This window comes from Drosophila nasuta, chromosome X (genome assembly GCF_023558535.2).
Source record: "Drosophila nasuta strain 15112-1781.00 chromosome X, ASM2355853v1, whole genome shotgun sequence".
NCBI classification, from domain to species: Eukaryota; Metazoa; Arthropoda; class Insecta; order Diptera; family Drosophilidae; genus Drosophila; species Drosophila nasuta.
Genome location: NC_083459.1, coordinates 17,127,598 through 17,145,035, shown reverse-complemented (window position 1 = coordinate 17,145,035; position 17,438 = coordinate 17,127,598). Strand labels below are relative to the sequence as shown.

Sequence of the window (17,438 nt, the reverse complement as noted above, 5' to 3'; positions counted from 1 at the left end):
ATTATGTAAGGTTTGAATTGTTGCTTTTTGTTGTTAATATTCATCTTCTCATTTCTTTGCTTTTCTTTTCATTATTTTTTTTTTTTTTGTTTCTTTTGCGTTATTATTGTTGTTCGCTGAAGCTCAGCTTTAGTTATTAGGGGATTTTGGTATTTGTTGTTAGAATTGGATTATGAAACTATGTAATTAATTTTGTTGTTGCTATTTTTATGTATATTTTGTATAGTTTTTTTCGATTTAGTTTCGAGTGTTAATTCGTTTTGCTAATTAAATAATTTATAGAAATTTTTGCGGTTTTTCATGTTTTTGTTTTTAATGTTAAGATTATGCAAATAGCTTAAACCTCTCAATTTGTCATTAAGTATTAAATATATAATATTATGTATACGCTTATAAATATATACATACATATATATATATATATATATATATATATATATATATATATATATATATAAATATATATATATATATATATACATATATATATTGTCGATATTTATGCTTGTATGTATCTATAGATGTATACAAATTGGGATATATACTATATGCATATTCATATTTATTTTAAAGACGTAATTTAACGGCTAATTTGCTTTGTATAAATTCTTGTTTTTTTTACTCATTTCTTTGTTTGCTTCGATTTTTACTTTCCTTTAAATTTTCATACTGGGCGTCATTTAAAATGCATATCAAAGTTCTTAATTACAATACATAATTTGGATAGGTATATTTTGTTGTTGTTATTAGTTGGTTTTTGTTGTTAATTTCAATAAATTTCTGGAGGGGACTTTAGATGTTAATGTTAAATACAATTGTAAATGTAATTGTTTTGTTTTTGTATTTGCTTACTTGCCCGCAGCTAATTGTTTACTGTTTGTCTACGCATTTTTAATAGGTAAATCTTTGAGTTTTTGTTTTATTTAATTTAATATTAGAGCTAAAATTATAAAAAAATTTACGTTTTCATTATTTTGTAATTATAATATGTATTTTGTTTTATGTATTTTTAGCTGGCATATTGCGTGCTGGGTTATTTTTATTGCATTCTTAATATATGTAGTTGGTGTTGTTGTTGCAGATGTTACGTCCATTTGATGTTAGTTTTGTTTGTTTTTCTCTTTCACTAAATATTATTCGTTATGTTTTATGGTACAAAATTTCTTTAGTATATATTCTTCGTCTCCAAATTTAGCGCACACTCTTCATTTATTATTTTCTATTTGTTTGTTTTTTTTCCATTTTATTTTCTTTTGATTTTATTCAAAATTTAGTTTTATTCTTTCGATATTTTATTTTTTTTTTGGAGTATGCAGAAATGGAATTTTACTACCAATTCATTCAATCTATTCAAAATCAAATCGGCCCGTTCCGAATTCCACTTTCAAGGCAATTGCACCACTCAAATATTTATAGCATACTTTTTCATGTCAATATTTTTGTAGTTTCTCTTTTCTATAAAATAAATTGTAGCAGAAATTTAAAAAAAACAGAAAGTTAATATGTCAGCGAAATTCCGTCAAAAGTGAAATTTGAAATAGGCGTGATTTGGAACGGATAGAACAAAATTGTTATGGGAGAATTAAGCGGAAGGCAGCATTGTTAAGAATGTTATTTTATTTTAAACGAATTTAAAACTTGCGCAAATCAAATTAAAAATAAATTATATTGTGAAGAGTAGGAAAACAAAAGAAAAAAACATTTAATTGTGTGTGTATATTATTTTTGTTTAACGTAGACGCAGGCAAAAAAAAAGTATATATATTTATAGATATATAGAACAATTAATTCATACACTTGACTTAATTAATATACTTGACCTGCATATTAAAATTATCTACAAGAAAAAAATATAGTATTCTTTTGTTTTTTTTTTTTGTTTTTTTTTTTTAGTGTTTAGCTTTAGTTTTATTTTACGTTTATGTTTTATATCAATGCCGCCGCCGTTTCCCCCTCCCTGGGTCGGTCCTGTCAGTCAGTGGGAAAATATATATATTGTGCCAAATTGAAGCCGACAACAACAAGAATATTACGAAAATAAATCAACAAAAATGTTTTAATTTAAAAATTTATCGAAAATAATTATTACAACAAAAAAAACGTGAAGAATATACGAGCGAAAGAGAGAAAGGTAGAGAGAGAGAGAGAGAAAGTGAGGAATATATGCTTTAAGGGGAGAGTGAAAGCGAACAAGAGAGAGATAGAGAATAGAAAAGAAACTGTGGTCATAATATATCATTATTGATCATCGCGATTTAGACTTTTGGATTACATAGTTATTGTGTTTAGCATTTTATACATATATAATATATATATATATATATATACTATTTGTTTATATATATATGTATGTATATATAAATTTGTCGTTTGTTTATCTTTTGCTGTTTATGGATTTCTTTCTAATACGTACTTAGTTGGTGTTTTAGATTTTCACTGCGATTCGGTTTTTTTTTATTTTTGCATTTTTTTGTAATTTTTATTTAAATATATGTTTTTCATTTTTTTCGTGATTTTTTGTTTTCTTGTATTTTGCTATATAAACTGTATAAACTGCCTGCCTGTCTCTGCCTGCTTGCTAAACGCTAAACGCTTGTCAAATTGTAGTTTGTTTTTTTTTTTCGTTTTTTTCTGGTTTTTGTTTTGTATTTTTTTGTCGTTTTTTTCTCTTAATCGGTTTTTGCTTTGTTTTTTATTTTCTTATCTTTTTTGCTTAAATTGTAGAACGTTTTGTTTGTTTTTGTTTTTTTCCTTTTTGTGTTGTTACTTGTTTATGTATGCATTTACTTAACTAACAAATAGCAGCGCGCATAATTCTGGGCTATACTCAATCAATCAGCATAGCTATATGCACGGCTCTCAACTTTTCGCTGCTTACAGACTAACATTTAAAGACTTTTCATTGTTGTTGTTTCTGATGTGGTTGCAGTTGCTATTGATGTATTGCTCCAACGATTTCGAAAGATATATCCATAAGGTTTATCTCGCTGTCAATTTGTTTCCTGTTTTTGTTGTTGATGCTGTTGTTAAGTTTGCTTCTGTTATTTGCTTTTCGTACATATATATATAGTTATATATATATATATATATATATAAATATATGTATATTATGTATGCATAGTACATAGCTTTTGTTTTATATAATAGGTATATAGCGTAGTTATTAATTATGTTTCTTTTAGTTGTTGATTTTTTTTTTGTTTTGTTTTGTTTTTCCCTCCTTTCGCAGCTTATCTTCGTCTTCTTCGTTTCATATATATATGCATGCCGCTCTCACACACAAATCATAATCATCAAATATGCCCTAACTTGTTTTTGTTTTTTTTTTTTTTGTTAACATCTTGTTGGTTTTTGTTAATTATTTTTTGTTTTGTTTTGTTGGTTTTTTTTGTGTTTTTCTTTTTTTGTTAAATATCATTTAGGCATATTAAAAACACCGAAATCCACCATCATCTAGTTATCGCCATTCTGCAGCTCCTTGAGCTTCTCCTCACGTGGCTTGGCATTGCCAAAAATGGAGGCCGATTGTTTGGTTTCGGCCACCGCATTGATGGGCGCCGCAATAGTTCTGGGCGCCAGCTGAAGTCGTGGTCGTTCCGTATCATCTGCAAGATGCACAAATTGATTATTAAAGAGAATACTACTAGAATGGGTCTATTTCGCAATTATTGTTTACCGATTGCACCCATTGAGGGGCCGCCGCTGGGACGATCGGGCTGCTGGTTGGGATTGTAGTGAGTGCGCTCGCGGTCACGGTGCCTGCTGAAATTGTTATAGCGATCGCCGTCGCGCGACTGATTGCCATAGCTGCCCTCACGCTGGCCTCGATCCCGATCCTGATTCCGATCGAATCGTTCATCGTTGTTGAAGTTGCCATAACGACCGCGATTCAGCGGACGATCTGCATCATCAGCAATAACAACAAATATATATTTGAGTTTAAAGATTAGATTAGCATTGATATTTGTTTAAGAGAGAGAGAGATAGTTATTAAGAAGGATCATTGCATTAAAAAAAGGATAAAATGGAATTTGCTCTACTGCCCAGCACTAAATATATATATAAATATATATATGAGGTATATACTACACTATAGATCGAGCAACATGCTGCTGGCCAACTTTTGAAGTGTAAAAAGTGCGCATTCGAAAACCAATTCAAATCGTTGTCAATCGTGTTGTGTATGCGTGTGTGTGTGTTGGATTACATAATGCTTATGTTATTGTTTATAATCTAAACTAACTAATAATGTGAATAGAACTGAAACAGAAATACAGAAGTAGAAAGTGGCGGGCAACGCCCAAAAACAAAACAAAAAACATATTCAAAGGCAACAACTTAATACTTAGTACAAATAATAATTTACTTTGGCAATTAACCAACAGAAAGGTGCAAAGAGTAGGTGAAGAGAAAATGGAATGAAGAATAGGACGGTTCAGAAGGATTGATTCGATTGTTTGTTTGATTGTTTTTGTCCATGCTGCTTTCAACTACGCAAAATTGTTTGCTCTACAAAAATGCAACTACGTGTTTGTAGATTCGTTTGGATGGTTCGTTTTTTAAAGGAGGTTGCAGTTGCAGTTTGTTTGGCAGATTAAAAATGCTTTTTACCATTATATCCTCTATTCATGCCGGAGCTGGCGCCGCCACGACTTCTATCACTGTGACCACCATAATTATCATTGTACGAACCTCTACTATCGCCGCGATTACCAGAGCCGCCACCAGCTTCGCGACCACCTCCAGAGCCGCCGCCGCCACCGGGACCGCTCCGACTATAACCCTGGTTGCCACCGCCGCCACCTTGACGCGGGGGTCCGCGTTTCTGGAAGCCATCGCGACCGCCATCACGGCCCATGCCGCCACCGCCGCCGCCTCCATTGCCACCGCCAATGCCGCCGCCACCAGGGCTATAATAAAAAAACAATGGGGACGAATTAGTTAGGAAACTACAAGTATTTTCATTCAAGTGCCGCACTTACCGCTCATTTTTCCTACGATCCGCAATATCGATGCGCAGCGGTGCCGACAAATCATCAAGTTTGATGCGTCCATCGCATTCGAGCGCACGCTCTAGATTATCGAGCGTCTCGAACTCCACATAACAGAAGCCCTTGAACTGATCCGTTTCGCGATCCTTCACCAGCCGCACGTTCTTCACCTCAAAGTCTTTGAATATTTTGGTGACATCGCCCTGGACGAGACCTTGCGGCAGATTGCCGACGTACGCAATAAAAGGCGGTTCCGTTGGCAATTGCCTCCCATGACGTTCACCTCCAAATCCTCCTCTGGAAACACACAAAACATAACAAATGAGGTTAGTGGAGAAAAACAATAACAAGAAGAAGCAGAAGCCGGCCGCACGTGTGACCGAAAAACAAAAACAGTTGCCGCTCAAATTACAAACCAAACAAACATCGTCTTGTAAATAAAGAGACAACGCAGCCAATACAAATAAAAACAAAAAAAAAAGCGCGCGCTTTTAAAAAATATATCAAAATAAAAGCGGGGGAAAAAAACCAAAACGTTTTTGGAAGTTCGCCTCGAGATTTTTTCTTTTTGTTGTCTCCTCTATTTTGAGCCGCCCATAACCCTCGAAGGCGGCGGCGGCGGTGGCGGCGTTGCTGTTGTTTCGCTGCCGCCGCCGCGGCTGCTTTTCTTAGTTGGCTTTGGCAAGACGGACGCCAGCAGCGACGCTCGACGGCGCAGCAAATTGTCCGAAAAAAAACCAAAACGAAATATCGCAAAGAAAAAGTAATGTAGAAAAAAAAACACGCACACTTGCGAGCACTCACACGCACGTACATACATGTGTAAATGTGTATGCTTGTAGATTTTTAGGGTTTGCGCGTGTGTACCTTTGTGTGTGTGCGTGAGTAAGTGTGTGTGTGTATTGGTTGACTTTTGCTTAAACCGCGTGCATTATTATACATTGGAGCACTTTTGCACTAGCTTTTTGGGGGCACACGCGAGCGTCATTCACATACGCAACGATTTCACACAATTTCGGCGAGCTGGCATGCACAGTACTTAAATTATTTAATAATATTTACCTAGCGTGTTCATAACCACCTCTTCCAGCCATGTTTTATTTTTTTCAAATGAGCGAATTCGCTGCAATCCGCAGACTGACTACCACGATTGTCGCCGTGTGCACGCGCTTCAGTGTGTACACACCAACTCACGGAAAAAACAAAAAAATGCTTGCGGCCCGCGGAAATTCTAAGCCAATAAATTTGTAATGCTCAAATATTGTAATCCTACCATCGCAATAATACAGCAAAAAAAAATAAGGGAATTTTTATGTTGCCACTGTCATTATATATTGCAAAAATATTTGCATTACTTTAAATCACGCCCAGATGCAGATAAGAGGCAACACTGACCAATTCGCCGTATTTAACAATATATTTCCATTGTCCAGCACTGTATATAATATATCGATATGGCGAATAAACAATAATGTGCCGCAGTAAAATATGTCTAAATCAATGCAAATGTATTTTTAAAAATATTTTCGCTTTAAAAATAGCAAATAATATAGTGTTGTATATTAAGAGATTTGACATGCTAGCAATGAAGATTAGTTATCGATTACATCGATAGCATTTGACCGGCACTCAATTCGCTGCAGGTGTCATCGTTAAGCAACACTGTTCTGTTGCCGCTGCCGCTGTGCTTCTTCTTCTTACGCCACAGTTCGGCAGAATTGTACACGTTTTTGCTGCAATTTTTTTTGTTGGCATTTTCTCTCAGTTTGTTCAAATTAAAATCGCGTCGATAAAGTGTATTAAAACGCGCAAACAGTGAAAATGGCATTAACCTCGCGTTTCTACAACGAAAGATACCCAGAGATCGAAGATGTCGTCATGGTCAACGTGCTCTCCATTGCCGAAATGGGAGCTTACGTGCATTTATTGGAATACAACAACATTGAGGGCATGATCTTGCTGTCTGAGTTGTCACGTCGTCGCATACGCTCCATCAACAAATTGATTCGTGTAGGCAAAACAGAGCCCGTCGTCGTTATACGTGTGGACAAAGAGAAGGGTTACATTGATCTGTCCAAGCGTCGTGTGTCGCCCGAAGACGTGGAAAAGTGCACCGAACGCTTCGCCAAGGCAAAGGCCATTAATTCACTGTTGCGGCATGTGGCCGACATTCTGGGCTACGACAGCAGTGAAAAGCTGGAGGAGCTGTATCAAAAGACAGCATGGTATTTTGAAAAGAAATACAACAGCAAAACTGTGGCCTATGACATCTTTAAGCAATCGGTGACGGATCCATCAGTGTTCGATGAATGCAATCTGGATGCTGAGACCAAAGAGGTGCTGTTGAGCAACATCAAACGTAAACTGGTCTCGCCCACTGTCAAAATTCGTGCTGATATTGAATGCTCCTGTTATGGTTATGAGGGCATCGATGCTGTCAAAGCATCGCTGAGCAAGGGTCTCGAGCTGAGTACCGAGGAGCTGCCCATCCGCATCAATCTAATCGCGCCTCCTCTGTAAGTGGACTGACAAACAGCGTTTGGCTTGTATTCTTTGTATTAATAGTTTCTTTATTTTCTGGTTAGCTATGTGATGACCACATCGACCACAAAGAAGACAGATGGTCTCAAGGCATTGGAGGTGGCCATCGAGAGCATACGTGCCAAGATTACCGAATTCGAGGGCGAGTTCAAGGTGATCATGGCACCCAAACTGGTCACCGCCATCGATGAGGCGGATCTGGCGCGTCGTCTGGAGCGCGCCGAGGCCGAGAACGCTCAGGTGGCTGGCGATGATGATGAAGAGGATGCCGCCGATCAGGAGGGCATGCAGTTTGATCCCGAGAAGGAGTTCAATCACAAAAACGCGTCTGCCAACGACGACGATGACGAGGATGATGAAGATGAGGAGTAAACAAGATGAACAACAAACAAACTTTGAACAACAAAAACAGCTACAACAATAACAACAACAAGATCAGCAACTGTAATTTATATAAATATATACATCATCTATGTATGTTTAACACGCGTGCGTGTGTATTGAGAATGTGTGTGTGAATCAACAACAAGTAACAACAATAGACAAAAGATAAAACGAAAACTATTTAATTTTTTTTTTATATATATTACTGAAGAACATTTGCTTCCTGGCTGCAATGACGGTATTGAGAAGGTCCGCGTATGTAAATACATACAAAATGCTACATATATATGGTTTATACATTTATAACTAAATCATTATAATAATAAATACAATTTTAAAAACAGCTTGCGTCGCAGCAAACAGAAGTGATTACAATTATTGGACATTTTTTGATTTTCTCGTTAAATATTAATAAGGAAAATTTTACAAATAATTTTAGGGGAATCTGCTCGAACTAATTTTTTTAAAAACAATTATTGTTGAGGAGGAGCTTTAATTATTTTTTAAAGATTTCAAAATTCAGCTGGCAGATAATCTTAGGAAAATTATTATAATTGATTACTGAAGAGCACCTCCGTGAAAAGAAAGCTAAGGATTATCCTAAACTTAGTAATACTACGAACATTAACAAGGAAGAGAACTACAGACGAGTGTGCTCGACTATGAAATACACGCTACCCAATGTTAATAAAATAAAAAAAAGTCCGGTATTAATTTTAAAATATACCAAATTAATAGCCACAAAAGTACTAAAATATGCCAATGACTATATTGATATAGTACTACATTGAAAATATACTATTAAGTGCCAAATATACCAGATTGTCAGTCAAAGCCACTAAGACTCTTAGTAAATAGGCGTTTTTGCCCATACAAAAGTATTTCTTAAATAACTTCGATCATTTTTGTTTGATCGCAACCAAATTTTCAGGAATTATAAATGCTATAGTTATTATTATTAATTGATCTCTAGGCGCATCCAATCCAAAACAAGTCTCGTTTTATTTAACCATTTCACTTCGTACATACATTACATAGGTTTTGTTTTTATGCTTAATACTAGTTCAAATTGTATAATTATTATATACCAAAACGTGTATAATTAGTGTAGCTGTGTGTATATATTATGTTGTGTATGTGTATGTGTGTTGTATATATTATGTTGTGTTTTATAATGTCTTCTGGCATTATACGATGATGGTTCGTAATTCGTTGCAAAGCGGCTACTCAACCATAGACGGTTTTTATTGCAGTGTTTTCGTCGTTTTTCCATTTCACACACAAAAATTCGAAATCGGATTTCGTTAAGAACAATTTAAGGCTAGAAAAAAGATCAATTACGTTCATGTCATTAATTAAAAAAGAAATTTGAGGGCCTGATTTGCTTCGATTGTTTTTTTTATGGGGTTTCTTTGGGATCTCTTGCGCATAGCAATAATTAACTATTGTACAATTAAACGAAAACAAAATCAAGGGAGAAGGCATTTAAAAAAGAATTCGTTTAGTTTACAAAAAATTTTTCTAAATTAAAAATGATTTTTTGCACCTCAATTTTGTTGTTTTTTTTTTTTTTAGTTTTTTTTTCGTTTTGATTTGTTTGTTAAACACATCGGAATCGGAATCGGCAACGACATCGATATTGTTATTGATGAGTTTCTTGTGTTGTTGTATTGCAAAATGGTTTTGATTGATCCCAGAGCATTGTAGGAGAAGCAGAAGGAGGTGGTCTTGTTGTTGTTTTTGTTGTGGTTGTTGTTGGAGCAGCAGCTGCTGGCCAGAGCAGCGTTCAGCTGAATCCAGCGCCACCGGCAGCAGCATTGCGGCTAACCAGCATCGAGCTAGCAATCGCCTTGTTCCCATTGCACAATCTCAGCACCGTGAGAACATCGCTGCGCGGAAAACCCAATGCCATCAGATCACTCACATCCTGCTCCGTGAAACGATCCAGCGGTTGTATCGAATTAATGTTGCTGGCATTGAAACCCGTCGTACTTCCACTGCTGCCGCTCGCTTGACTTGTGCTTGCTCCTGCTGCGCCGCCACTTTCTCGCTTGCTCTGCTCGATGGCCTCGGCAATGGCCTGTTGCTCGTTGTCCTCCGGATTGCCAGTGAGGCGGGCGCAGGGCGGAAGCTCGCTCTCCGGCAGAAACGGCGTTGAGGTGCCCGTGGTGCCAATGATCAATAGATTGCGCTGCAAGTCGATAAGGCACTGTTCAAATAGAAAGAGATGGCACATTAGTGAACTGTTACAAGTGCGAAAGAGACAGACAGAGCGGCTGAGAAAGAGTCAGAGGGAACTATTTTAAAAAAGTGTTAAAAATTAGTACACTTAATGTGTTTAATTTATATACATTTCAGATTTAAGTTGCTGCTTACAAGCTCTCGTACTTAAAGGTGTTTTTTCTTCGCTTTTTTAGGGTAGAAGAAACATTTAGCTTATTACACTATAAAAGCTACTAAACCTATAAACTGCTTGAGAAATACATGAATTAATTTCACATGTAAGACTAAAATTGTTGGCATTACAAAGTGGACTCTATATTCAATTAAAAAATTTGTGTAAAGCTTTGAGAAGCTTTAATATGTCTAAAGAACTTTCCAAAATTGCTGGAAGCTTTCAGCAATCTTGTTTTAAGTTTGTAGCCTAAGCAAAGGAAAGAACATTTTCAAAATTTTAAACAAGTGTCAAAAACATGAGAATCTTTTCATTTCATAACTAAAATACGACAGACGAATGCCAAACAAGCTTCACAAACAGAACGCGCAGGACTTATTGCTAAAGAAGCCACACACCTGATGCCGCTTGAGCATGTCGAGGCCCAACAACATGTCCATAGGCTGTTGGCCAAGCACCGTGAAACTGGAGGTCAGATGATCGTTCTCGATCTGCAGCTGCACCATGTGAATGCGTCCCAAAATCGGCTGTGTACCAACGCCCTTAGCGACACCGTTCCAGCGTGTGTCGATCAAGCGATTCACATGACAGCGTTCAGCGCAATCCTTGCTCATGATTGTCGTCTGGGCGCCGGAGTCAACGAACGCCTTGACGGGCACACCGTTCACCTTGCAGTTGATGTAACTGAAAAGCAAAAAAGAGTTGAATGGACATGAATACTTAAGTTAAGAAATAGTTTAACTTACAGCATGGTAACTGTGCCAAAGATTTCGGGATTGTATTCGATGGCAGCGGCCATGTTGTCCTGAATGTTCTTCTGCTTGATCTCCTCGGCAATGAGACGCTGTGTCTCCTCATCGAACGGATCCGCATTCAGCATACGCATACGCTGATCATTGCGACGCTTTCGCTCCGTGATATTCTCGCGCAGCACACGTTTGAATGTCTCCAGATCACCCGAATCCAAGGCTTCGGCCAGCGGTGTATTGTACTGTCGCAGCAGCGACAATGCTTCCGGATTCGAGAGAAACACTTCGCGCACCGTTGCCGGATCATCGTCGAGGTTCACATTGAAGTCATCTGTCATGGGGATATCCGTCAGCTGCTGTTGCTGCAAGTGCTGCTCCAGCTGCTGTCGCAAACTGTTGCTGCCAGTGCCGCTGCCTGCCGATGCTGTCTGTGTCGGCGGACTGTTGCCCGTGCCGCTCGAGCCCGGCACCGCGATGCCGCTAAAGTCCAAATTGCTAATCGATGGAATCGTTGCATTCGTTGCAGCTGTAAAACAGAGATAAGATAAGTGGCAGGTTGATGACAAACGAAGCTGTTCGCTTGATTCCACTTTGCTCTCGCTGACAGGGCAGATTTTTGCAAGTAAGCTCGACTGCGAGTTACCCGATAACTTTTTTTAATTACGTGAGACAATTTTAATTTCAAAAAGGATGGATTTAGTTTGTGGTAAAATTTAAAATATTATCCTTATCCAAAATTGTATTCCCCATGACATATCAGACTGGTTAAACTACATTATACTTTATATTAAGTTAAAGTGTTATGTGTGTATATACCCTATTACTATACAGTTCTTCTGGGTATCGAAATTATATGTACATATGTACATCATGCTGATGATTCAGTTAAGAATTTCTTGTCACTCAAAGATTAGCAGCTGGCCAGTTTATTTATTTATGTATTTCTTTTTGGAGATGTGCATAAGACTTGTTAATCAATGAAATGTATAAACATATCAATTCGCCTTTGCTGCTATTTCATTTATCACAATCTTGTGAAATAATGTTGATAATTTCACCAATCGATCGTAATGCAGCATAATATAGTTTTGATGTAATTCTTGGGCATTGCATTGATTACTAAGTTTCAAAACATGTGTGAAGCTTTGAGAAGCTTTAATTTCAAAAGAAGTTTCCAGAAGCTTTCAACAACTTTGTTTTAAGTGCAAAGTAATTACATATATATGTACATATGTATGTCTATATATGAACATATTTTTCTGTAGCTCTTTAGTATCTGCTCCCTCTGAACTCTCAGGTATATAATAGATAAGTATAAAATCGCAAGACAAATACCTCACCGAAAAAAATTGCGCGCTCCCACGCAAAAAAATAAATGAAATAAAAAATAAATTAAAGCATTTGGACAATGTATAATGACCCACACTTGCATACATGCTACACATACACACATACTATATGCAGATATGCATGGGTGTTTGTGTGAGTGTTAGACAAGGCCAATCGTGCATGGGGGGTCACCGAAGGCGTTTGCGTCGGCGTATCCATGCGAATGAACATACACACACATACACATGCATTGAGTTCGATTACCTGCATATGCGTGCACACTGATGATGCACATGCATGTCGATAATAGTGTTGCGTAGTGAATTATCAAAATCAGATCAACACTTTGCAAGTGCATGTGCATGTACATACATATGTATGTATGTATGTGTTTGTCGTGCTTTACTTTGCTTTGCTTACTTTTTGACTTTCGCTTACCATTTGGATTGAATGGAATGTGCGAAATACAAAAACAAAAAAACGCAGCACACACACATGCATACACAACGCTTCTTAGTAGTATAGCGATTGCTGAAGAAGTGTGTACTGTATTTATTTTTAAAATGTATGAATTCTTTCGCTGATTTTTTCCATGATGCTGATGATGCACCACCAACAACTTGGCTAGCATAAGAAGCAATGACCCAGTTTTAAATGCGCGCTCAAGAACTTTGAACTCACCTGTACGATTGGGATTAGGATTATGCTGATTGATCCGGCGTCGCTCTAACACAACGCAATCGCCATCTCGGACTCCAAACTGTTGCAACGACTGCTTATCGTTGTTTAATTCGCGACCGTTGAATAGCAACATGATTTGACTGACCTCTGCGCCAATTTCCATCGCACACAAGGCCTTTAGATTTTCCAGCTCCAAATCCTCGGCGACATCGAGAAAGAATATCTTATCATCGGTGGTGGTCACAGTGATTTTCATCGCGGTGGCGTTTTTGCTGGCGGCGGCGTTTTGTTTATATATGTTCTATGTATGTTTTCCTGTGTGTTGTTGTTTTTGCTTATTTTGAACACAGTTGTGTGTCTTTAAATATGGATCCCTGAGCAAATAGTAGAGTATGTGCTGCGTATCAGTACAGCGCAAAATAATAAATGCGTTTGAATTTCGTTGTTTGCCTCACGTTCTTCGCCGTCGTCGTCGCCGTTGCCGTTTTCTTTTCTTTTTGCGTTTTCTTTGTTGTTTCTTTTTTCTTCGTTTTTTTTGTTTCCCTATGCTTTGTTGTTTTGACCCACCGAAAACGCCGCTGCCGCTAGCAGTGTGACCGCAATTGAAATTGACAGAATATACTATTTAAAGTCGACAAATATATCATTCCAAACTTCTAGCTGCAGCGCATTTTAACGGCCAAATACAGTTATGTTCTAATCAAAATTGTGTCGTAAAACTTAAAAAAATTAAAAAACAACAATTAATTTTGTAATGCAAAAAACATATGGGGTATATTTTTGTAGCGGGGGACATAATTTTCATGGGCAACTCTTTAAAATCGAAAAATTAACTGACTTATCGATGAGTGATTCTAATTTGAGTTTCTAATTTGTTTTATTATTATTTAAGCGAATTGTTAATTTGTACATTTGCAATGTTTCTTTGTTTAATTCTGCGATAAGTGTATTTCAGTTGTGGAATACAATAATTATTTTTGGTATTTTATCGCTGTTGATGCTTTGGTGCTATCGAACGATGATTCAAACAATATATCGATTAGCAGCTCTGATATCGCGAAATTTCATGTATTATTTACGTATTTGGCTAAGCGTAATTGCGACGTGCAGTCCAGTTTTACGTTTTCTCGTTAATCCTCGCCTGGTCTTCGTCGCAGGACGTGGAGCCGCCTGTTGTTGTTCGTGTTGTTAAAACGCAATCGCGATGTCTACGCAAAATGTGGGAAATGAGGAAAACGCAGCCTCGAAGTCAAAGCGACCTTCAGGTGAAAATCCAATGAGTTTCTTGTGTGGTGTACACAAAAGCACCCAACACCAATACACACATACACAGTAACAGTAACAAGTTGTTTGTGGCTTTGTGCGTGTGTTTGTGATAAGAAATTGGAGAATGACTAATGCAGTTAAAATATCAAGAGGGCAATCGATATTAAACAGGCTTGTCTTGCATGAATCACAGCTTAACCCAATGCTGCCAACACAATTAATATCCATTAGTGCTGTCATCACTCATTATCCTAATTCCTTCTTATCACAGATTCGGCCTTCAAGCAGCAACGTCTGCCCGCCTGGCAGCCAGTGTTAACAGCGAGAACAGTGCTGCCAACGTTCTTTGTGATTGGCATTCTCTTCATACCCATTGGCGTGGTGCTGCTGCACTTTTCCAATACGGCCAACGAGGTGATTGTCGATTACACACAGTGCAAACAGATTGGGGGCAATCAAACCTGCGCTGATTTTCTCAAGAACAACAACGGCGGACGTTGCCTCTGCGAGGAGAACGTGCATCTGCCCGTCGACTTTAATGTGAGTGTGTGCTGTTCAATCATTGACATTGGCATTTAATAATTGATTTTTGTTCTTGTTGTTGTTTTTATTGTTGGAAATAGGGCGATGTGTACATGTATTATGGTCTGACCAATTACTATCAGAACCATCGACGCTATGTGAAGTCGCGTGACGATGAGCAGCTGCTCGGTCGCCTCTCGTTAACCCCGAATTCGGATTGCACACCGTTTGCCTACACGGACGATGGCACGCCCATTGCGCCATGCGGAGCCATTGCCAATTCCCTGTTCAATGGTAACTCACCTTCATATTTTATGGAACAACTGCTATTTGTTGTGTTTGTTTAGTGTCTTTGCCTCGGCTTGTGTCTTATCACTGAACTAACTAAATCTCTGCTTTCAATTCGTTGCTTTTATAGACTCACTGACTCTAAGTCTAAACAATGAGCCCATCAAATTATTTAACACGGGAATTGCCTGGCCATCGGATAAGCGCGTCAAGTTCCGCAATCCGGAGGGTAACTTGAACAAGTCCTTGGAGGGATTTGCGAAACCATTGTTCTGGCAAACCGGACTTGCTGATTTGGATCCATTGAATCCCGACAACAATGGCTTCCAAAATGAAGATCTCATTGTTTGGATGCGCACGGCTGCCCTGCCCAGTTTCCGCAAATTGTATCGTCGCTTGAACCAAACAGTTCCCGAATATGCCAAGGGTCTCAAGGCTGGCAATTACACGCTGCACATTACCTACAGTAAGTGATGGAGAAATCATTGTTGATTGATTTGTAATAAGTTTGTTTACTTTTAGATTATCCGGTTGTTTCATTTGATGGCACCAAACGAATGATTCTGTCGACCACCTCAGTGCTGGGCGGCAAGAATCCATTCCTAGGCATTGCCTACATCGTCGTGGGCGCCATTTGTGTGACACTTGGACTGGCGCTGCTCTTCATTCACATGCGTTGCAGCCGCAGGTAAGTTCAGTTTTTAATGCCTTCGTTTTCGTTAAGCCTTCATCCATTCCATTCATCTATTCAACCATTTACTATAAATAATCATCTCTCATTATCTAAAATATCCACTTGTACATTTTCCATTCCCGCCCAACTTCATCATTGTAGCGTTGAATTTAGTTGAAGCACATGTACTCATCAAGTTCCCATCCAACAAACTTGGCTGTCAAAATAGAAAAACTAACTTTGGTGCGCGATAAGTATATAATAATCAAATCATTATACGCTTCATGGGGCTTATCAACGGCCAGTTACGATTATATTTCTAATCAGAATGCCCTAGCAGAGAATATTATAATTGTGTTCACCTAAAGACCAAATCAAATTCTTTAACATAAAGTGCAATTTACTAAATCTATCCGCCATATTTTTTAACTAATTAATTAACTATATCCTATACTAATTATTGTATCTCTCTGCGAGGGTATTTAATCATCAACGTGTCGTATTCTTATTTATGTTTTCATTGTTTTTATATTTTCCACTTTCAACAACCAAAACTAATCGATCTGATTTCCTTTCTCGAATTAGCAGCAACATGGAGATGATTAACGTGAATCCACACACGCAGTACTCCTAGAGGCAACGGATTTGACATGATAGTATTTTTGGCAATGCTGTTTCTGCGACTCGCCCACGCACCAATTTTTTTTAGCCTTAGTAGTATCTTGTTTAAGAATAATAATTTATATGTAAAGTATGTCCTATGTCAACAGAATACAACACACTTAGATTCTATATTTGTATGTATTACACGGCATTGTCGTTGGCTGTGTCCTATTTCTTTTACTTGTTATCATTGAGTAATTTGTACATTTCTTGTTTTTCCTTTCTTGATTTTTGTTTTGTTTGATATAATGATATAATTATTCGATTCGTCTTGAAATCCACCTGACAACGTTTTTTGACATTCAATCAATTGTCACCTCAACGAAACTAGACCAAAACAAGCTAATTGAGCTAACTTTATATATATCTGCCCCACACATACATTAAAGTATTTATTAATATTTAACAAAACTTAAAAACAATTAAAACTTTTTGTGCCTCTGCCAAACACGGCTAACAACAAATCAGTTTATTATTAAGGCAATTCGATATGAGTGAATGTGCATTGATATTTTGTTAAATAATGCTTGTGCAAATAAATCCTGAACTCTGCAAAATTATTTATTAATTGTTATCAACTTTGAAATCCTGTGGTACACTGGAACTTTGGCGCCCAACAATTTGAATTATCGATATACCAACAAAAATTCTTTGAACTTTTTTGGTATATTGTACATAAATCGATACATTTGCTGCAGCGATACATTCTGGCTGTTATCGACAATTGGCGCTAGAGTACAGATTTTGAAATTTACCCTCTAAGTAAAAACAATTTGTTCATGGTATTCAATTAGACATACATATGCATGCTGCATATGTGTTTTGTTTGCATTCATGTGTGTTTTATTATTATTATTATTTGTATCTGATTTTTAAACTAGTTTCCAATTACATACACAAACCTTAAATTAATTATACAAGTAAAAGGTATGTCCGCAATCGCAATAATTAATTTG

General features: G+C 37.3%; 4 protein-coding genes across 8 annotated transcripts; 2 read left to right on the top strand and 2 right to left on the bottom strand.

The window, feature by feature from the left end:
- Positions 1-2,590: 2,590 nt before the first annotated feature.
- Positions 2,591-6,206, bottom strand: LOC132795697 (eukaryotic translation initiation factor 4H). 2 transcript variants are annotated; one of them, XM_060806559.1, is made up of 5 exons: positions 6,054-6,206; positions 4,983-5,288; positions 4,612-4,910; positions 3,677-3,901; positions 2,591-3,605 (listed from the first exon to the last, which is right to left on the bottom strand). In XM_060806559.1, the coding sequence occupies exons 1-5, from the start codon at positions 6,083-6,085 to the stop codon at positions 3,454-3,456; spliced, it is 1,014 nt and encodes a 337-aa protein (XP_060662542.1). In that variant the 5' UTR covers positions 6,086-6,206; the 3' UTR covers positions 2,591-3,453. The 2 variants fall into 2 exon arrangements, with proteins under 2 accessions (XP_060662542.1, XP_060662543.1); XM_060806560.1 differs by having other exon boundaries at positions 4,693-4,910; positions 6,054-6,205.
- Positions 6,207-6,681: 475 nt separating this feature from the next.
- On the top strand, positions 6,682-8,291 carry LOC132795696 (eukaryotic translation initiation factor 2 subunit 1). Its single transcript, XM_060806558.1, has 2 exons — positions 6,682-7,507; positions 7,577-8,291. The coding sequence occupies exons 1-2, from the start codon at positions 6,813-6,815 to the stop codon at positions 7,902-7,904; spliced, it is 1,023 nt and encodes a 340-aa protein (XP_060662541.1). The 5' UTR covers positions 6,682-6,812; the 3' UTR covers positions 7,905-8,291.
- Positions 8,292-9,467: 1,176 nt separating this feature from the next.
- Positions 9,468-13,800, bottom strand: LOC132795694 (protein DDI1 homolog 2). Its single transcript, XM_060806555.1, has 4 exons — positions 13,071-13,800; positions 11,058-11,586; positions 10,710-10,995; positions 9,468-10,125 (listed from the first exon to the last, which is right to left on the bottom strand). Exons 1-4 carry the CDS (start codon positions 13,324-13,326, stop codon positions 9,703-9,705), a joined length of 1,494 nt encoding a protein of 497 aa, XP_060662538.1. The 5' UTR covers positions 13,327-13,800; the 3' UTR covers positions 9,468-9,702.
- A 334-nt stretch (positions 13,801-14,134) lies between these two features.
- Positions 14,135-17,042, top strand: LOC132795695 (cell cycle control protein 50A). Of its 4 annotated transcripts, none has more exons than XR_009633454.1 (7): positions 14,135-14,335; positions 14,608-14,876; positions 14,960-15,152; positions 15,277-15,612; positions 15,669-15,834; positions 15,982-16,062; positions 16,408-17,042. XR_009633454.1 is itself a non-coding variant. In XM_060806557.1 (6 exons), exons 1-6 carry the CDS (start codon positions 14,275-14,277, stop codon positions 16,451-16,453), a joined length of 1,071 nt encoding a protein of 356 aa, XP_060662540.1. In that variant the 5' UTR covers positions 14,136-14,274; the 3' UTR covers positions 16,454-17,042. The 4 variants fall into 4 exon arrangements, 2 of the variants coding, with proteins under 2 accessions (XP_060662540.1, XP_060662539.1); XR_009633453.1 differs by having other exon boundaries at positions 16,405-17,042; XM_060806557.1 differs by lacking the exon at positions 15,982-16,062 and having other exon boundaries at positions 14,136-14,335.
- Positions 17,043-17,438: the final 396 nt, after the last annotated feature.